The sequence below is a fragment of the Nomascus leucogenys genome, chromosome 23, assembly GCF_006542625.1.
Source record: "Nomascus leucogenys isolate Asia chromosome 23, Asia_NLE_v1, whole genome shotgun sequence".
NCBI lineage: Eukaryota > Metazoa > Chordata > Mammalia > Primates > Hylobatidae > Nomascus > Nomascus leucogenys.
This window is the reverse complement of record NC_044403.1, coordinates 7410128-7423593: the sequence shown is the minus strand read 5'-3', so window position 1 is coordinate 7423593 and position 13466 is coordinate 7410128. Positions and strand designations below refer to the sequence as shown.

The window sequence follows — 13466 nt, the reverse complement described above, 5'->3', positions numbered from 1 at the left end:
GAGAACTACAAACCACTGCTCAGTGAAATAAAAGAGGGTACAAACAAATGGAAGAACATTCCATGCTCATAGGTAGGAAGAATCAATATTGTGAAAATGGCCATACTGCCCAAGGTAATTTATAGATTCAATGCCATCCCCATCAAGCTACCAATGACTTTCTTCACAAAATTGGAAAATACTACTTTAAAGTTCATATAGAACCAAAAAAGAGCCTGCATTGCCAAGTCAATCCTAAGCCAAAAGAACAACGCTGGAGGCATCACGCTACCTGACTTCAAACTATACTATAAGGCTACAGTAACCAAAACAGCATGGTACTGGAACCAAAACAGAGATATAGACCAATGGAACAGAACAAAACCCTCAGAAATAATGCTGCATATCTACAACTATCTGATCTTTGACAAACCTGACAAAAACAAGAAACGGGGAAACGACTCCCTATTTAATAAATGGTGTTGGGAAAACTGGCTAGCCATATGTAGAAAGCTGAAACTGGATCCCTTCCTTACACCTTATACAAAAATTAATTCAAAATGGATTAAAGACTTACATGTTAGACCTAAAACCATAAAAATCCTAGAAGAAAATCTAGGCAATACCATTCAGGTCATAGGCATGGGCAAGGACTTCATGTCTAAAACACCAAAAGCAATGGCAACAAAAGCCAAAATTGACAAATGGGATCTAATTAAACTAAAGAGCTTCTGCACAGCAAAAGAAACTACCATCAGAGTGAACAGGCAATCTATGGAATGGGAGAAAATTTTTGCAACCTACTCATCTGACAAAGGGCTAATATCCAGAATCTACAATGAACTCAAACAAATTTACAAGAAAAAAACAATCCCATCAAAAAGTGGGCAAAGGACATGAACAGACACTTCTCAAAAGAAGACATTTATGCAGCCAAAAAACACATGAATCATCACTGGCCATCAGAGAAATGCACATCAAAACCACAGTGAGATACCATCTCACACCAGTTAGAATGGCCATCATTCAAAAGTCAGGAAACAACAGGTGCTGGTGAGGATGTGGAGAAATAGGAACACTTTTACACTGTTGGTGGGACTGTAAACTAGTTCAACCATTGTGGAAGTCAGTGTGGCGATTCCTCAGGGATCTAGAACTAGAAATACCATTCGACCCAGCCATCCCATTACTGGGTATATACCCAAAGGACTATAAATCATGCTGCTATAAAGACAGATGCACACGTATGTTTATTGCGGCACTATTCACAATAGCAAAGACTTGGAACCAAGCCAAATGTCCAACAATGATAGACTGGATTAAGAAAATGTGGCACATATACACCATGGAATACTATGCAGCCATAAAAAATGATGAGTTCATGTCCTTTGTAGGGACATAGATGAAGCTGGAAACCATCATTCTCAGCAAACTATCACAAGGACAAAAAACCAAACACCGCATGTTCTCACTCATAGGTGGGAATTGAACAATGAGAACACATGGACACAGGAAGGGGAACGTCACACTCCGAGGACTATTGTGGGGTGGGTGGAGGGGGAGGGACAGCATTAGGAGATATACCTAATGCTAAATGACGAGTTAATGGGTGCAGCAAAACAACATGGCACATGGATACATATGTAACAAACCTGCACATTGTGCACACGTACCCTAAAACCTAAAGTATAATAATAATAAAATTTTTAAAAAAAGATAAAAAGGAGAAAAGAAAAAAGAAAAAAAGAGGGAGGGAGGCAGGTGGGGAGGAAAGGGAAGGAAGGAAGGGAGGGAGGGAAGGATGGAGGGAAGGGCAAACTCAAAAGTGTGTTGGTTCATTGATCTATATCATGTAGCTCAACATGAAAATCTAGGTGTTATAATAAGATATGGATGGCAAAGATGCAGTTTTCCCTGAAGGCTCTGAAATCTGATGGTGACACTAAAGCCACACTGCTGTCCAACTGCAAACGGCTGATTCAAGAAGGCCTGAACAAGGTCTGTGCAATCCTCTTTTACAGGGCCCAGTAGAAGACCATGTGCAAGTAGGAATTCCTTCTCAGGGTTAAGAACTGTAGTGACATCTGATACTGAAGAGGACAATGATTATGAAGAACATGGCATACAAAAGGAAGGAATGCGGAGGTTTAGAAGAGGAAGTGATAGTTCTAAAAGAAAACAAAGGATGTTTGTTTTTAACGATATCCTCAGTAAATGAAAACTTGGGGAGAAATAGACCAGGGGAATTACAGTCACAAAGAAATATTGGAAAAGAGCTTTTTTTCCTGGATTTTGCAATCCCACTGTAGCCAAAAGAAAGAGCCACAGCACACTGAGTGTTGTAAATACATGTGAGAGAAGACTGCCTTGGAATATAAGGACACAGAAGTTATGAACAAGATCAGTCAGTTATACAAATAACCTAAAGGATTTTTGTGACTATTATAGGCAATGGGATTTGGGCACAAGTGGCTTAAGTGGAATACTGGGAAGGCACAAATAAAACATAATATTAACTAAAGAAGATAAAATGTTATCAGTCATACTGAACCATGTTTGAATAAAGGCTTATTAACAGAAGATCAGCATGTAACCCAAATAAATGGAGAATCAGTTTCTCTCACCATTGCCTAGTGTAGATGCAATAAACGGCTTGCTTCTTGGAAAAATAGCATATCCTTTAAAGGAGTATGTGTCATCTAATTTCCTGAGTCTCCTGCACCCCAATATTCTAATTTAGCCTTTGATACACATTCTCCTTCAAGGAAAATGCACCAACTGACCCAAATATTTAGATCTATTTGGCAACTGAAAGTTGGCATTGTGGTTTATTCATCAGTCTTTTGTGAGTTTATTTAGAAGGAGTTAATCCTCCTGCATTTATTCGTCTTTTAAAATGCTAATGAAATAAATTTTCTAGACTCATAAGATCAGACCCAGATTCCTACAGAATGCCCTCCTACTCTAGTCTCCTTGGTAATGTCTCCCTGTAAAGGCCCAACAAGAGTAATCAGGGACCTCTCTATTTTGACGTTGTCACACTACAACAACTAGACTCTCTTCCAAACACAGAAAAAACTCACCAGTTAGGGTTAATTAAAAGAAGTCACTACGAATTACTCATATTGCTTAAGACCTGTGGTTTTATTTTAATTACATAGGATAAGTGGAATGCGCTATTCCACCCTTAAATAGTTCACTTAGGTTCTTGGAAAATAGCTTTAATGAAAAGAAAATCTCCATTTATAAATAGCATATAACAATTGTTTATGTGTGAATAAGAGCTTCAAACATGTTTAGAAGTTTTTTAAAACAGTGCTGTAGCCTTAAGCATTCTGCTTTCATTCTCTTGTACTGTGTTAATTTGCTTAATAAACTCTCTTGGTAGACAGTCTGACAGTAAACTTCAAGCCCACTCCTTGGAATGTGCCCCTCAAGCCAGACTCTAATGACATCTGAATAATGTGTGATAAGTATACAATTTTTAATGTATGACTCAAGCCTCAATATAGAAAAAGGTCAATATATCTTTATAACATGAAGACAATTCAGTTTAAAATTGTGTCCTTGTGGCTTTTGTTTATAAACTCACATTGATTTTTTTAAGAAAAAAGACACAGAAACACTAGTTCCCCACACAGAATTACAGAAGCGCAACGCCCTCTCTCTTGCATCATGAAAATATATTAAGGTACGACAGAATTTAAACAGGTATTAAATTTAACCTCAGCTAGCTCTCCAAAACACTCTCAACTTAGGGTAACGCAGGGCCTTGGAATGTTAACCTGGTCTACTGAGCTCTTAATCAAACGAGCATTTTTCACTCAGAAAGAAAGCCACATAGCCTCTCAGGTTGTACATGCAGAAAATGCCCCTAGGAAAAGCCAGCTGAGTCAACTCAACTAATGGCTCTCCTTGCTTCCCGTGCGTGCAGTCCTGGGGCCTGCAGGCATCCGCACAGCAGTCAGCCCCTAGAACACCTTCTCCGTTGACTCATTTGTGAGTCATCGAATTTTTAGCACAGACATCACGTTGCAATTCTGTTGTTGGGAGCCAGAGACATTCTGTAAGAAACGTCTGCATTTGCAGAGTTGGTTCAGACCTGTGAGCGGCCACAGCAGCATAACGATGTGCAGGCACGTGTGTTTTTGTTCACATCCTCCAGGGCGCTCACTACTGACTTTATGTAACCGCACACAACACTGCCGTTTACAGCTGCAAATACTTCTCTTGTCGAGGTTCCTTAACAAACTGCTACTCTCCAATTCATTTCTGATAGAACCTTTGTTTCTGTGTTTTCCTTATCACCTTGTCACTGAGGAACATGTAGTAAAACAAGGAAATTCGGGGGTCAGAATCTGGTACTCAGGAAAATTTGAGGGTCTGTCAGAATCTGGTACACTCCCCCCCCCCTCCAAATTCTATGGAACAGGATTTTCAGTTATATTTCCACAAAGTTCCCTGGTTCCTGGAACATTTCTGTTGATGTATATAAATGCACATAGACTGGTGGTTCTCAACAGGGAATGATATTTGCCCCCCAGGGGGCATCTGGCAATTTCTGGGCACACTTAGTTGCCACAATCAGGGGCCTGCTATTGGCACCTGGTGAGTAGAGGCTGTGGATGCTGCTAAACATCCTACAGGCAAAAGCCATCCCACCACAACAAAGAATTATCTTGCCCAATATGGCCAGAAACCCCAATATCTAAAACAGACATTCCCAAGAAAAATCAGATCACATTCCACATAAACATGGTAATGTTAAGATGGGTAGTGCTAATTCCAAAAAATTCCCCTTCAAAGAGCCATTTGAAAAGATGCAGCGTTTCAAGGAGAAGAAACTAATGACTGTCAGGTTCCCAGCTGGGCTTGACACGGTTCCAATGTTTACAGGGTCCCTGTGGATGCTGTACATTTGTAAGATTGGAAATAATAGACTCCTTTGTGGAATAAATACAGCAATTTGTGCCTTAATGGGAGCTCTGACACACACCGCCTCATTTCAGCGGCACCATGCACGAACCTTTGAAACCTCAAATACGGAAGGCAACATTTTGATAAATGTTTCTAAATTACAAAAAAAAAAAAATTAACTGGGCATTACATAGACAACACCAGGAAAACGAGGAAAGAAAAAATTAGCCTGGTCATAATAAAGTCAGTGTTACTGGAACCCAGATCTGAGGTGAAACAGTATTCTGTTTTGGGAACTGCTTATTTCACAGGCTGGAGATAAACTCTAACAGCTCCTTTGTTTTCTTCTTTAGACAGAAAAATAATTATTGCTCTGTGGCAAATGGTCTATAAAATAGGAAGCCATATTGTTAGCTTTATGGCTCCACATTCTCAATTTTCTTTGCTCTCAAGCTAGGTATTCTGGAGAGGAAAAAAAATTAAATCAACTGTCTCCAGTTGGATGTCTCCCTGAGATGACAGATGAGACTCAGTCACAAACATCTACAGCAAAAGCAGACCCATCTGTGTTGAATGCAATTAAAGTACTGCCAGTAACAATGGCTTAAACAGAAGAGCACTCTTTCTCACCTTTAGAGGTCAATGAAGAAGTTGTTTTTTGGAATAAAAAGAAGAAAAACTATCAAGTATAACTAAAACTTGATTAACAGAAAAAGTGAACTTCACCATGGATATATGATCATTTATATAGTTTGTGCTGTTCCATAGAACCTCCATACCCTATGTAGTCAACCCTCAGTATCTGCAGAGGATTGGTTCCAGGACCCCCTGCAAATACAAAAATCTGCTCAAGTTTCTTATATAAAATTGCATAGTATTTGCATATAACCTATACCTATCCTCCTATATACTTTAAATCACCTGTAGATTAGTCATAATATCTAATACAATGTAAGTGCCAGGTAAATACTTGTTGTACTGTATTGTTTTTTAATTATTATATTTTGGTGTTTTTGATCTGTGGATGTTTGAATACACAGAGGCAAAACCACCGGATAGGGAGGAAGACTGTATTCTCCCACTCTGCTCAGGCCAAAATCATCAGCTGTAGCACCAAATATTATGTAGTAGAAAGGAGATGCGCACAGAGATTTAATTCAGTTGTACAATTTGAAATTTTGACACGATGCTCTTTTAATAGAAACAACTTACAAATTCAAAGAGTTTCCATCTGTCTGATCTTATTTTATCCTCATGGCATGCAGGTGAAGTACATAAGACGAACATCTTCATCCCATTACACAGGTGGGGAAACTGAGTCTCAAGGAAGCTATCTCACTTGTCCAAGGCCACACAAGTTAATGGTGGTGCTAGAACAAGACTCTCTTGGCCCTACGCGATGCTGAAGAAGTCACACAGAATATTACAAAAATAAACCTTGTGAAAGAGAAAAGCAGCAGCCTCTAACATCCAATAGGTGGTCTGGTCCTCTTAGTAAGGCCATGCTGTTCTCTGTTAAACAATTTCACAGAATGTCTTCAGACAAGGCCACTCTGTGACTGTGATGGATCAAGACAAAACCAGACCATTCCCTAATCATGTCTAAACACAAAATATGAATATTGTCCAAGCCACAAAAATGACTAAATATCCCTCTCCCCCAACTAATAAGAGTGACTGTTGCTTCCCTAGAAGGCTGTCCTCCCTATAGATAAAATTTATTAAGATACCGATTATAGAATTCCTCTTCCTGATAACATTCACATCCACAGCAAAGCCTCACTTCCTTAAATCCTCCCCAAATCACCTTACACAAACACAAATCCTCTAGTAAGTTCTTTCTAACATGCCCTGAGATGCCCCACAGCTCCCCATGGCATGTTCCTTTCTCGCTGCATAAGTAATAAACCCAACTTGTTCAACTACCCATGTGTTCCTGATGGTCTTTGGGTGAAGGCCATTGACAAGCTTATCGTAGGAACCAAAGAAGCCATGATTCACACTTTGCTTTTTAAACCTGGTTACTGACAGCATTTTCCTAAATCATACGAAAGTAAGAATCCAACAATCCTGGGGCAGCCATGTGAAAACCAACAAGAGAAGAGCCTACCCAGTGCGCTAAAATTGAATTATAAATAGGAGATCCAATTGATCAAATAAACCTACCTCTATGTTTAGAGACATTTTGATATGTTAAAGGTTTCATTGGGCCAATTACCTGATACTTCACAGCTTTATTTCTATGGTAAGCCTGGCAGTCAGACAGAGAAGGGGATCAAACAGGGTTGAATGAGGTACAGAAATTCTGATTGGTTTCACCTCCCCCATGTCAATATCCTCATAAAACCTAAAGCTATGTACCAATGCAAAGATACTGGCCATCTTAACTAGACATTCCAATTCTTTCTGTCAAAGGGTAGAATTTTGAATGATGCAGTAATAATACCTACCAATTTCAAAAGGAATTGCTAAACTAAGAAAATTGAATTACAGACTGTATCTAGATTACATCAAAATATCTAGTTAAATTGCTTTTTAAAACTTTTTTAAAATCTAGCCCATCATCTAGAGATTTTGTCTGCATCACATCAAATTGTCCTGAATTTCTGAATTTTTGATCGAATAAAGAAGCCATGTTGTCACCATGAAGCTTTCTTCTTTACAGATGGTTTAAAAAGCAGGGTAAATAATAATAAAGATTGTCATGAAAACTGGTGTTAAAATAAGATTGAGATGTTTTTCAAGTAGGACATGTTTGAATATCAGAAAAATCGGTCAGCTAGATGCTTCAAGTTCTCCAAAAATAAAACCCAAATTATTTTGAATCCGAAAGGAATGTCCTCTTGTCCTATTTTAACATCACACCATAATTCCATCTCTCCTTCTTAATTTCTGTGCATCTCTGGAAACTAAACCTAGACCCACCATATCTCTCAGATGCCAGCTGCCTTTAGCACTCCACCAACAATGGCCTCCAAGTTGTAGAAATCTTCCCAGGCACCCACAATTGAACATCTTCTCATAATCTAAGCCATATCATCTTTTACCTGTGATCCATAGGCTCTACTCAGAAAATCTCTCTGAGCCCCTAGTCTTCAAATTTGCTATTAAAATTCCAATCTGTCTATATAAAATAATAACAATATGTTTGAGATTTGTTGGAGAAAAGCCAGTTCTACTCACCACATTTTTTCCTTCATTTTGGGCATCTCGATAATCAGGATTAAGCTAGAAAAACAAAGGAAAATTTAGTTTTTCATTGCTATGAAAAGCACATTAACAAGACCATTAATCTTCAATTCAATTAATTATTCTATCCTCAACTAAGTTTAATATAAAAAGATGCTAAGAAAGAAACTATTAGTAAATATGACAATTTGAAATACTACCATCAAACCCTAGTTGCAGGAGACAAAAGCTAACATGCCAAGTTCATTGCCTTGGTTTATATCAGAACTGTTGACATCTTTGAAGAAGTAAGAATTGACAATATCGCCTCCTCTGGAAAAATATTCAATAGAGCTCACCATTTTACCCTCCGCAAAAACTGCCATTTACCAATAACTCAGACACAAATTTAAAAAAAAAAAAAAAACAGTGGGACATTGATGATTTGAGATCATGTTTTACATGTTACGTACACAAGGAAAAGGAAACAAAACCGAGCAAAAGAGGAGCTACGTATCAGATATGTGAGCAAATCCATGAGGACTACTGAAACCAACAAACACATGTCTTCGGGCTTGGATAGTGGCATTTTGGGGCCAATCTGATGACAAAGATGAGTTCTGGACGTGCTGAGTACGAACCCTTGCATCATCCGGCTGGTGGAAATCCATGACTCCTCACTCCCACTTCTCCTTACAGTCTCAAAGCGATTCTTAGTTTTTCTGAAATAGTTGATCACTCATAAAGCAATAGATGTATGAGGTGTGTTTCTTGAAACATCAAGTTGTCCGATTGAATTTAATCATTTTAATGTGAATCAACTGGTGTATACAATGCACAATCCCAGTAAAGTTATCATTTAAAATGTAAGGTTAGGAGTCTTTCTCATAATACCATTTATCTAGCAGCTCTGAGAATTGCCCCTTCCAAATTATCACTAAATACCAATGAGGGTTCTGAAAAAAACAAAAGCAAACCAAAATGAAAGGAAAAGAACTCCCAATCTCATTAAGAACTAAGGCTGAAAAAACAACCTAAATTCCAAATCTTCAATGAACTGATGCTAATTATAAAGTAGATAGTTCTTGGGGACAGGCAGATAATGACGCAATTTTTACCATGTGGCAAACTTCAACGTCTCTTTAAGCTAGTGGCCACGTAAACAAAGATAAGAAGATACTGAGTCAGTTTGAACGCTGACGTAGAAACCCAGAGAATTTACCGACCAAAAACCTATAGAGAAGGGTTTCTCTATCACTGGCAAGCTGCCATGAAATTACGCAGAAAACTGCTTCCCTAGTCTGCTACCTGTCTCTGTCTTTACATGACCAAAGAGATGCTCAGAAAACAAGTGGGCAGAAAGTGGAGGGAAAAGATGATGGCTAAGGCCTTTCTGAGAAGCACGGTGTGAACAGAGAAAAGGAATGCTGTATGCTGGAACGGCATTGCATGATGATGCAGAAATAGCAAAGGGGTAGGACACAGAAGCAACTGCCGTTGAGCCCAGGTGCGTAGAGTCCATAGAATCCACAGAGTCGATGTCTGCTCAATCTGGGAACTGCACTGCAAATGCACCCATTAGCCAGCCCTGCAGCTGAACATTTAGAAAGAGGATTGAATTTTCATACTAGAGAATTTAAAAATGGAACAAAAGGACAATCCACTCTACCCTCTGGTTCTGTGCAGAGCTCACTCATCTGAGGATAACAAGGAAAGAAGAACGGAAGGAAAAAACAAAGTAGGACTGATGCAACACTAAGTTAGAACAAGGGAGATTCCTTCAGAGTCTTTCTCAACATTTCCTATGATATGATGCAAAATGAATTTTCAGGAAATGGTTCGGCATTCTCAGGAAAGTACAAGTAAACATGACCTTTACATAAAGGCAACAAAATAACATAAAGAGCTAAAATGATAGCATAGAAACAATATGTGGCCGGGTGTGGTGGCTAATGCCTTTAATCCCAGCACTTTGGGAGGCCAAGGTGGGTGGATTACCTAAGATCAGGAGTTCGAGATCATCCTGGCCAACATGGTAAAACCCCAACTCTACTAAAAATACAAAAATTAGCTGGGCATGGTGGTGTGCACTTGTAATTCCAGCTACTTGGGAGGCTGAGGCATGAGAATTGCTTGAACCCAGGAGGCAGAGGCTGAGATTTCGCCACTGCACTCCAGCCTGGATGACAAAGTGAGACTCTGTCTCAAAATAATTATAATAATAATAATATATAAATAATAAAATAATAATATAAATAATATAACAGAAGTTATGGAATTTCTTCATATTTCAATATACATGAAAACATAAATACAAAATTAAAGTCCACACTAGCACTAATAGCATAGTTACAGAAAATCAGCAATGCAGAGGATGAGCAGCTTAGCAGCTATCCCTCCATACAGAAGGAAGGTATCCAGAAATGATAATTAGGAAAAAGAAAATGGTCACAGACAACCAGAAAAGAGACAACCAACTAATGATGGACCAGAGCTCTCAAATGGAAGAGAGAATAAGTGGAACACAAGCAATAATCAAAGATAATAGAAGATAAAATTTTCCTCAGCTGAAGAAAGAATTGTGTATGCAGAGGTTACTCTATCCATTGAAATCAACCACAAAAGATTGACACATTCATTTGAAGATGATAAGGGGAAAAGGCAGAGAAAACAGTGGTAGGGATGTAAAACAGAGCCAGAAATTAGGCTAAGATTTTAAAAGCATGTCATGTAAGAGAAGAATGATAAACTAAATGTGGTATATTCAAACAATGGAGTAGTACTCGGCAATGAACATGATGAGCTTCTCATGCAAGCGACAACCAAGAATGAATCTCAAAAACATTAAGTGGATGAAGGCACACACAAAAAACAACGTACTGCATGATTCCATTTAAATGAAATAAACGAACAAACAAAACTACACTATGGTGAAACAAATCAGAAAATGAGTAGGAGTGTGAGGGAAGGGAGTATGGATGGAAAGCGGTACCCAGCCCAAGAGTTTCATGACAGCAGTCTTTCAGTTTTCAGAACTGACACACAAGGAGGGTAAGAAGATACAGGTCACCTGTTAATGCTGGGACAGCCATTGAGGGGACTTGAGGCTGGCCTTTGTCTACAGAGACCCAGACTTTCCCTCAGATTCCTTAAGTTCCCTTGAATTATGAGTAACAGAACTAGTTCCAAAACGGGATTTAATCCTGCTTTTAGAATGCAAGAGTGAAAGGTGGAGGGCAAAGAGTGAGTTAACTGGCCTCCTTTCTTCTGATTAAAGAAACACATTTTCACTTGTTAGTAAAGAAAATTCTAGCATGGTGTCCAGAAGAAATTTATTCATCTATTTTAGTCAAGTTTCACCATAGCTTTTTAAAAAATTTATTTTCTACTTGAAAAATTTCAACTTTTCTTTTAAATTAAAAAAAAATCCATACTAAAATTTTAGCTAAATTATATCCAAATGATATGCAACATGTTCGACCAAGGATATACCTTATGGCCCAAGTTTTCACTCAATACACATTAGAATGTTTATTACAGATACTTTAAATTCAATGCTGGAAACCATGACATATTCCTCACTAAAACATGCACAAAAACAGGAATTAATGTACCTAAGTCAAACACAAAATAAAATAATTTATGCCCTCTGAAACTTAGATCATATATTCTACCCCAAAGACAATGTTACCTTCTAAAATCAGTCTTTACCTATTTCCCCCGCTTAGGATTACCCGTCCCTGACTAGCTGTCTGGGGAAGGAGATTCCCGTCTCTACTCTATAGGGAAACACCAGCGTCTTTAGGAAAGGTGGCCTAATGCCCATGGAATTCAGTGTCCTCATCTGCAAAATGAGAAAAAGACTATCACTAAACCATGACTCTATGTCAATAAATTTTACATATTCAAATCTTTGGCAGCAAAACTACAGATGGTGCCAATCAGTTAGATTTTGCCTCATCTGTGTCTCTCAGGCTGCAATATGATTTTTTAAATAATTAACATAGATTACCTCAGTAAACTCAATAAAGTATAATGATAACAATAATGAAGGCCGGGCGCAGTGGCTCACGCTTGTAATCCCAGCACTTTGGGAGGCCGAGGCGGGCGGATCACGAGGTCAGGAGATCGAGACCACGGTGAAACCCCGTCTCTACTAAAAATACAAAAAAATTAGCCAGACGTGGTGGCGGGTACCTGTAGTCCCAGCTACTCAGAGAGGTTGAGGCAGGAGAATTGCTTGAACCCGGGAGGCGGAGCTTGCAGTGAGCCGAGATTGCGCCACTGCACTCCAGCCTGGGCCACAGAGCGAGACTCCGTCTCAGAAAAAAAAAAAATAAAAAAAGGCCAAATAAATATATGCTTTAAATTATACTGCTGTTTCTCATCTCTAAATAGGATAATAGCAGTAATTCTTAAAGTAAGAGACTAAAAATGAATAGAAAAAAATTATCTTTTAAAGAAGGAGGAAAAAGACATGGTCATATGGAGGTCTTTTAGGATTTAAAGTCTTTATATTAAAAAAATAAATTATAAATCTGGCATTGGAGAGCTAATATGCCATTCAATCATTTATTCAATAAATATTAATAGAGCATCTATAGTGGGCAAAGCATTGCAGCATATGGTATTTTAGCAAAGACAAAGAGAATATGGTCCCTGACCATAAGACATTACAACCTAGGAGGGAAAATAAGACATAAATACAGACAGCTGAAATACAAAATAAAATGTGACAAGGGACATAAGACAGGAATGAATAATTTATAAATAATATAGGTCAGAGGAAGGAGGGATCTGTGGTGGGCAAATTTATTCACAAATTATTCATGGAGAAGGTAGCATTTGAGATAAGCCTTGAAGGATGGGTAGAATTTTAACTGGCAGAGCAGGAACCAGGGAGTGAAGAAGGCAGCAAGGCTGGAGGGATCACTGCCATACAGATGAGAAAAATGAGACTTCTTTGGAGAAGACCCATCAGTGTCACTTAGGAAATACTTTTTTATATGCTTTTAAAGGTTAATTCATTTAACCTTACAATTATACTATAAGACAAGATTCTTAACACAGTTTACAGACGAGGCACTTGGAGCACATCAACTGAAGTGCTTTATGCAAAGTCACACCACTGGGGAGTGGCAGCATGGGCAAGCACAGGTCTGAGGGCTCCAAAGCCACATCTTTCAGTTCCTGTAGCACGCTGCTTCCCTCCTGCCTCCATAAAGCAGAGTGGTGTGATGCAAGCAGGGAAGGGAGGGTCAGCCCAGACCATCCAGGCCTTTAAAGGACCGGCTAGAGAGTTTGCATCCATATTCAGATGATGCAAGGGGACAGAGGATGAAAAAGGGAAAGTAACTAAGGGCAGTGGTCCAAGGAAGAGGTGAGTGAACCCAAATGAAGAT

At 38.7% G+C, this 13466-nt stretch overlaps 1 protein-coding gene across 4 annotated transcripts in view; it reads right to left on the bottom strand.

The window, feature by feature from the left end:
• The window catches only part of ITPR2 (inositol 1,4,5-trisphosphate receptor type 2), a 501416-nt gene that overhangs the window by 356385 nt on the left and 131565 nt on the right, over positions 1-13466 (bottom strand). For all 4 annotated transcript variants that reach the window (XM_003265625.4, XM_030804417.1, XM_030804419.1 and 1 more), the window contains one exon: positions 8080-8124. In XM_003265625.4, the coding sequence (XP_003265673.2) occupies positions 8080-8124 (45 nt within the window). The remainder of the gene's footprint in view (positions 1-8079; positions 8125-13466) is intronic.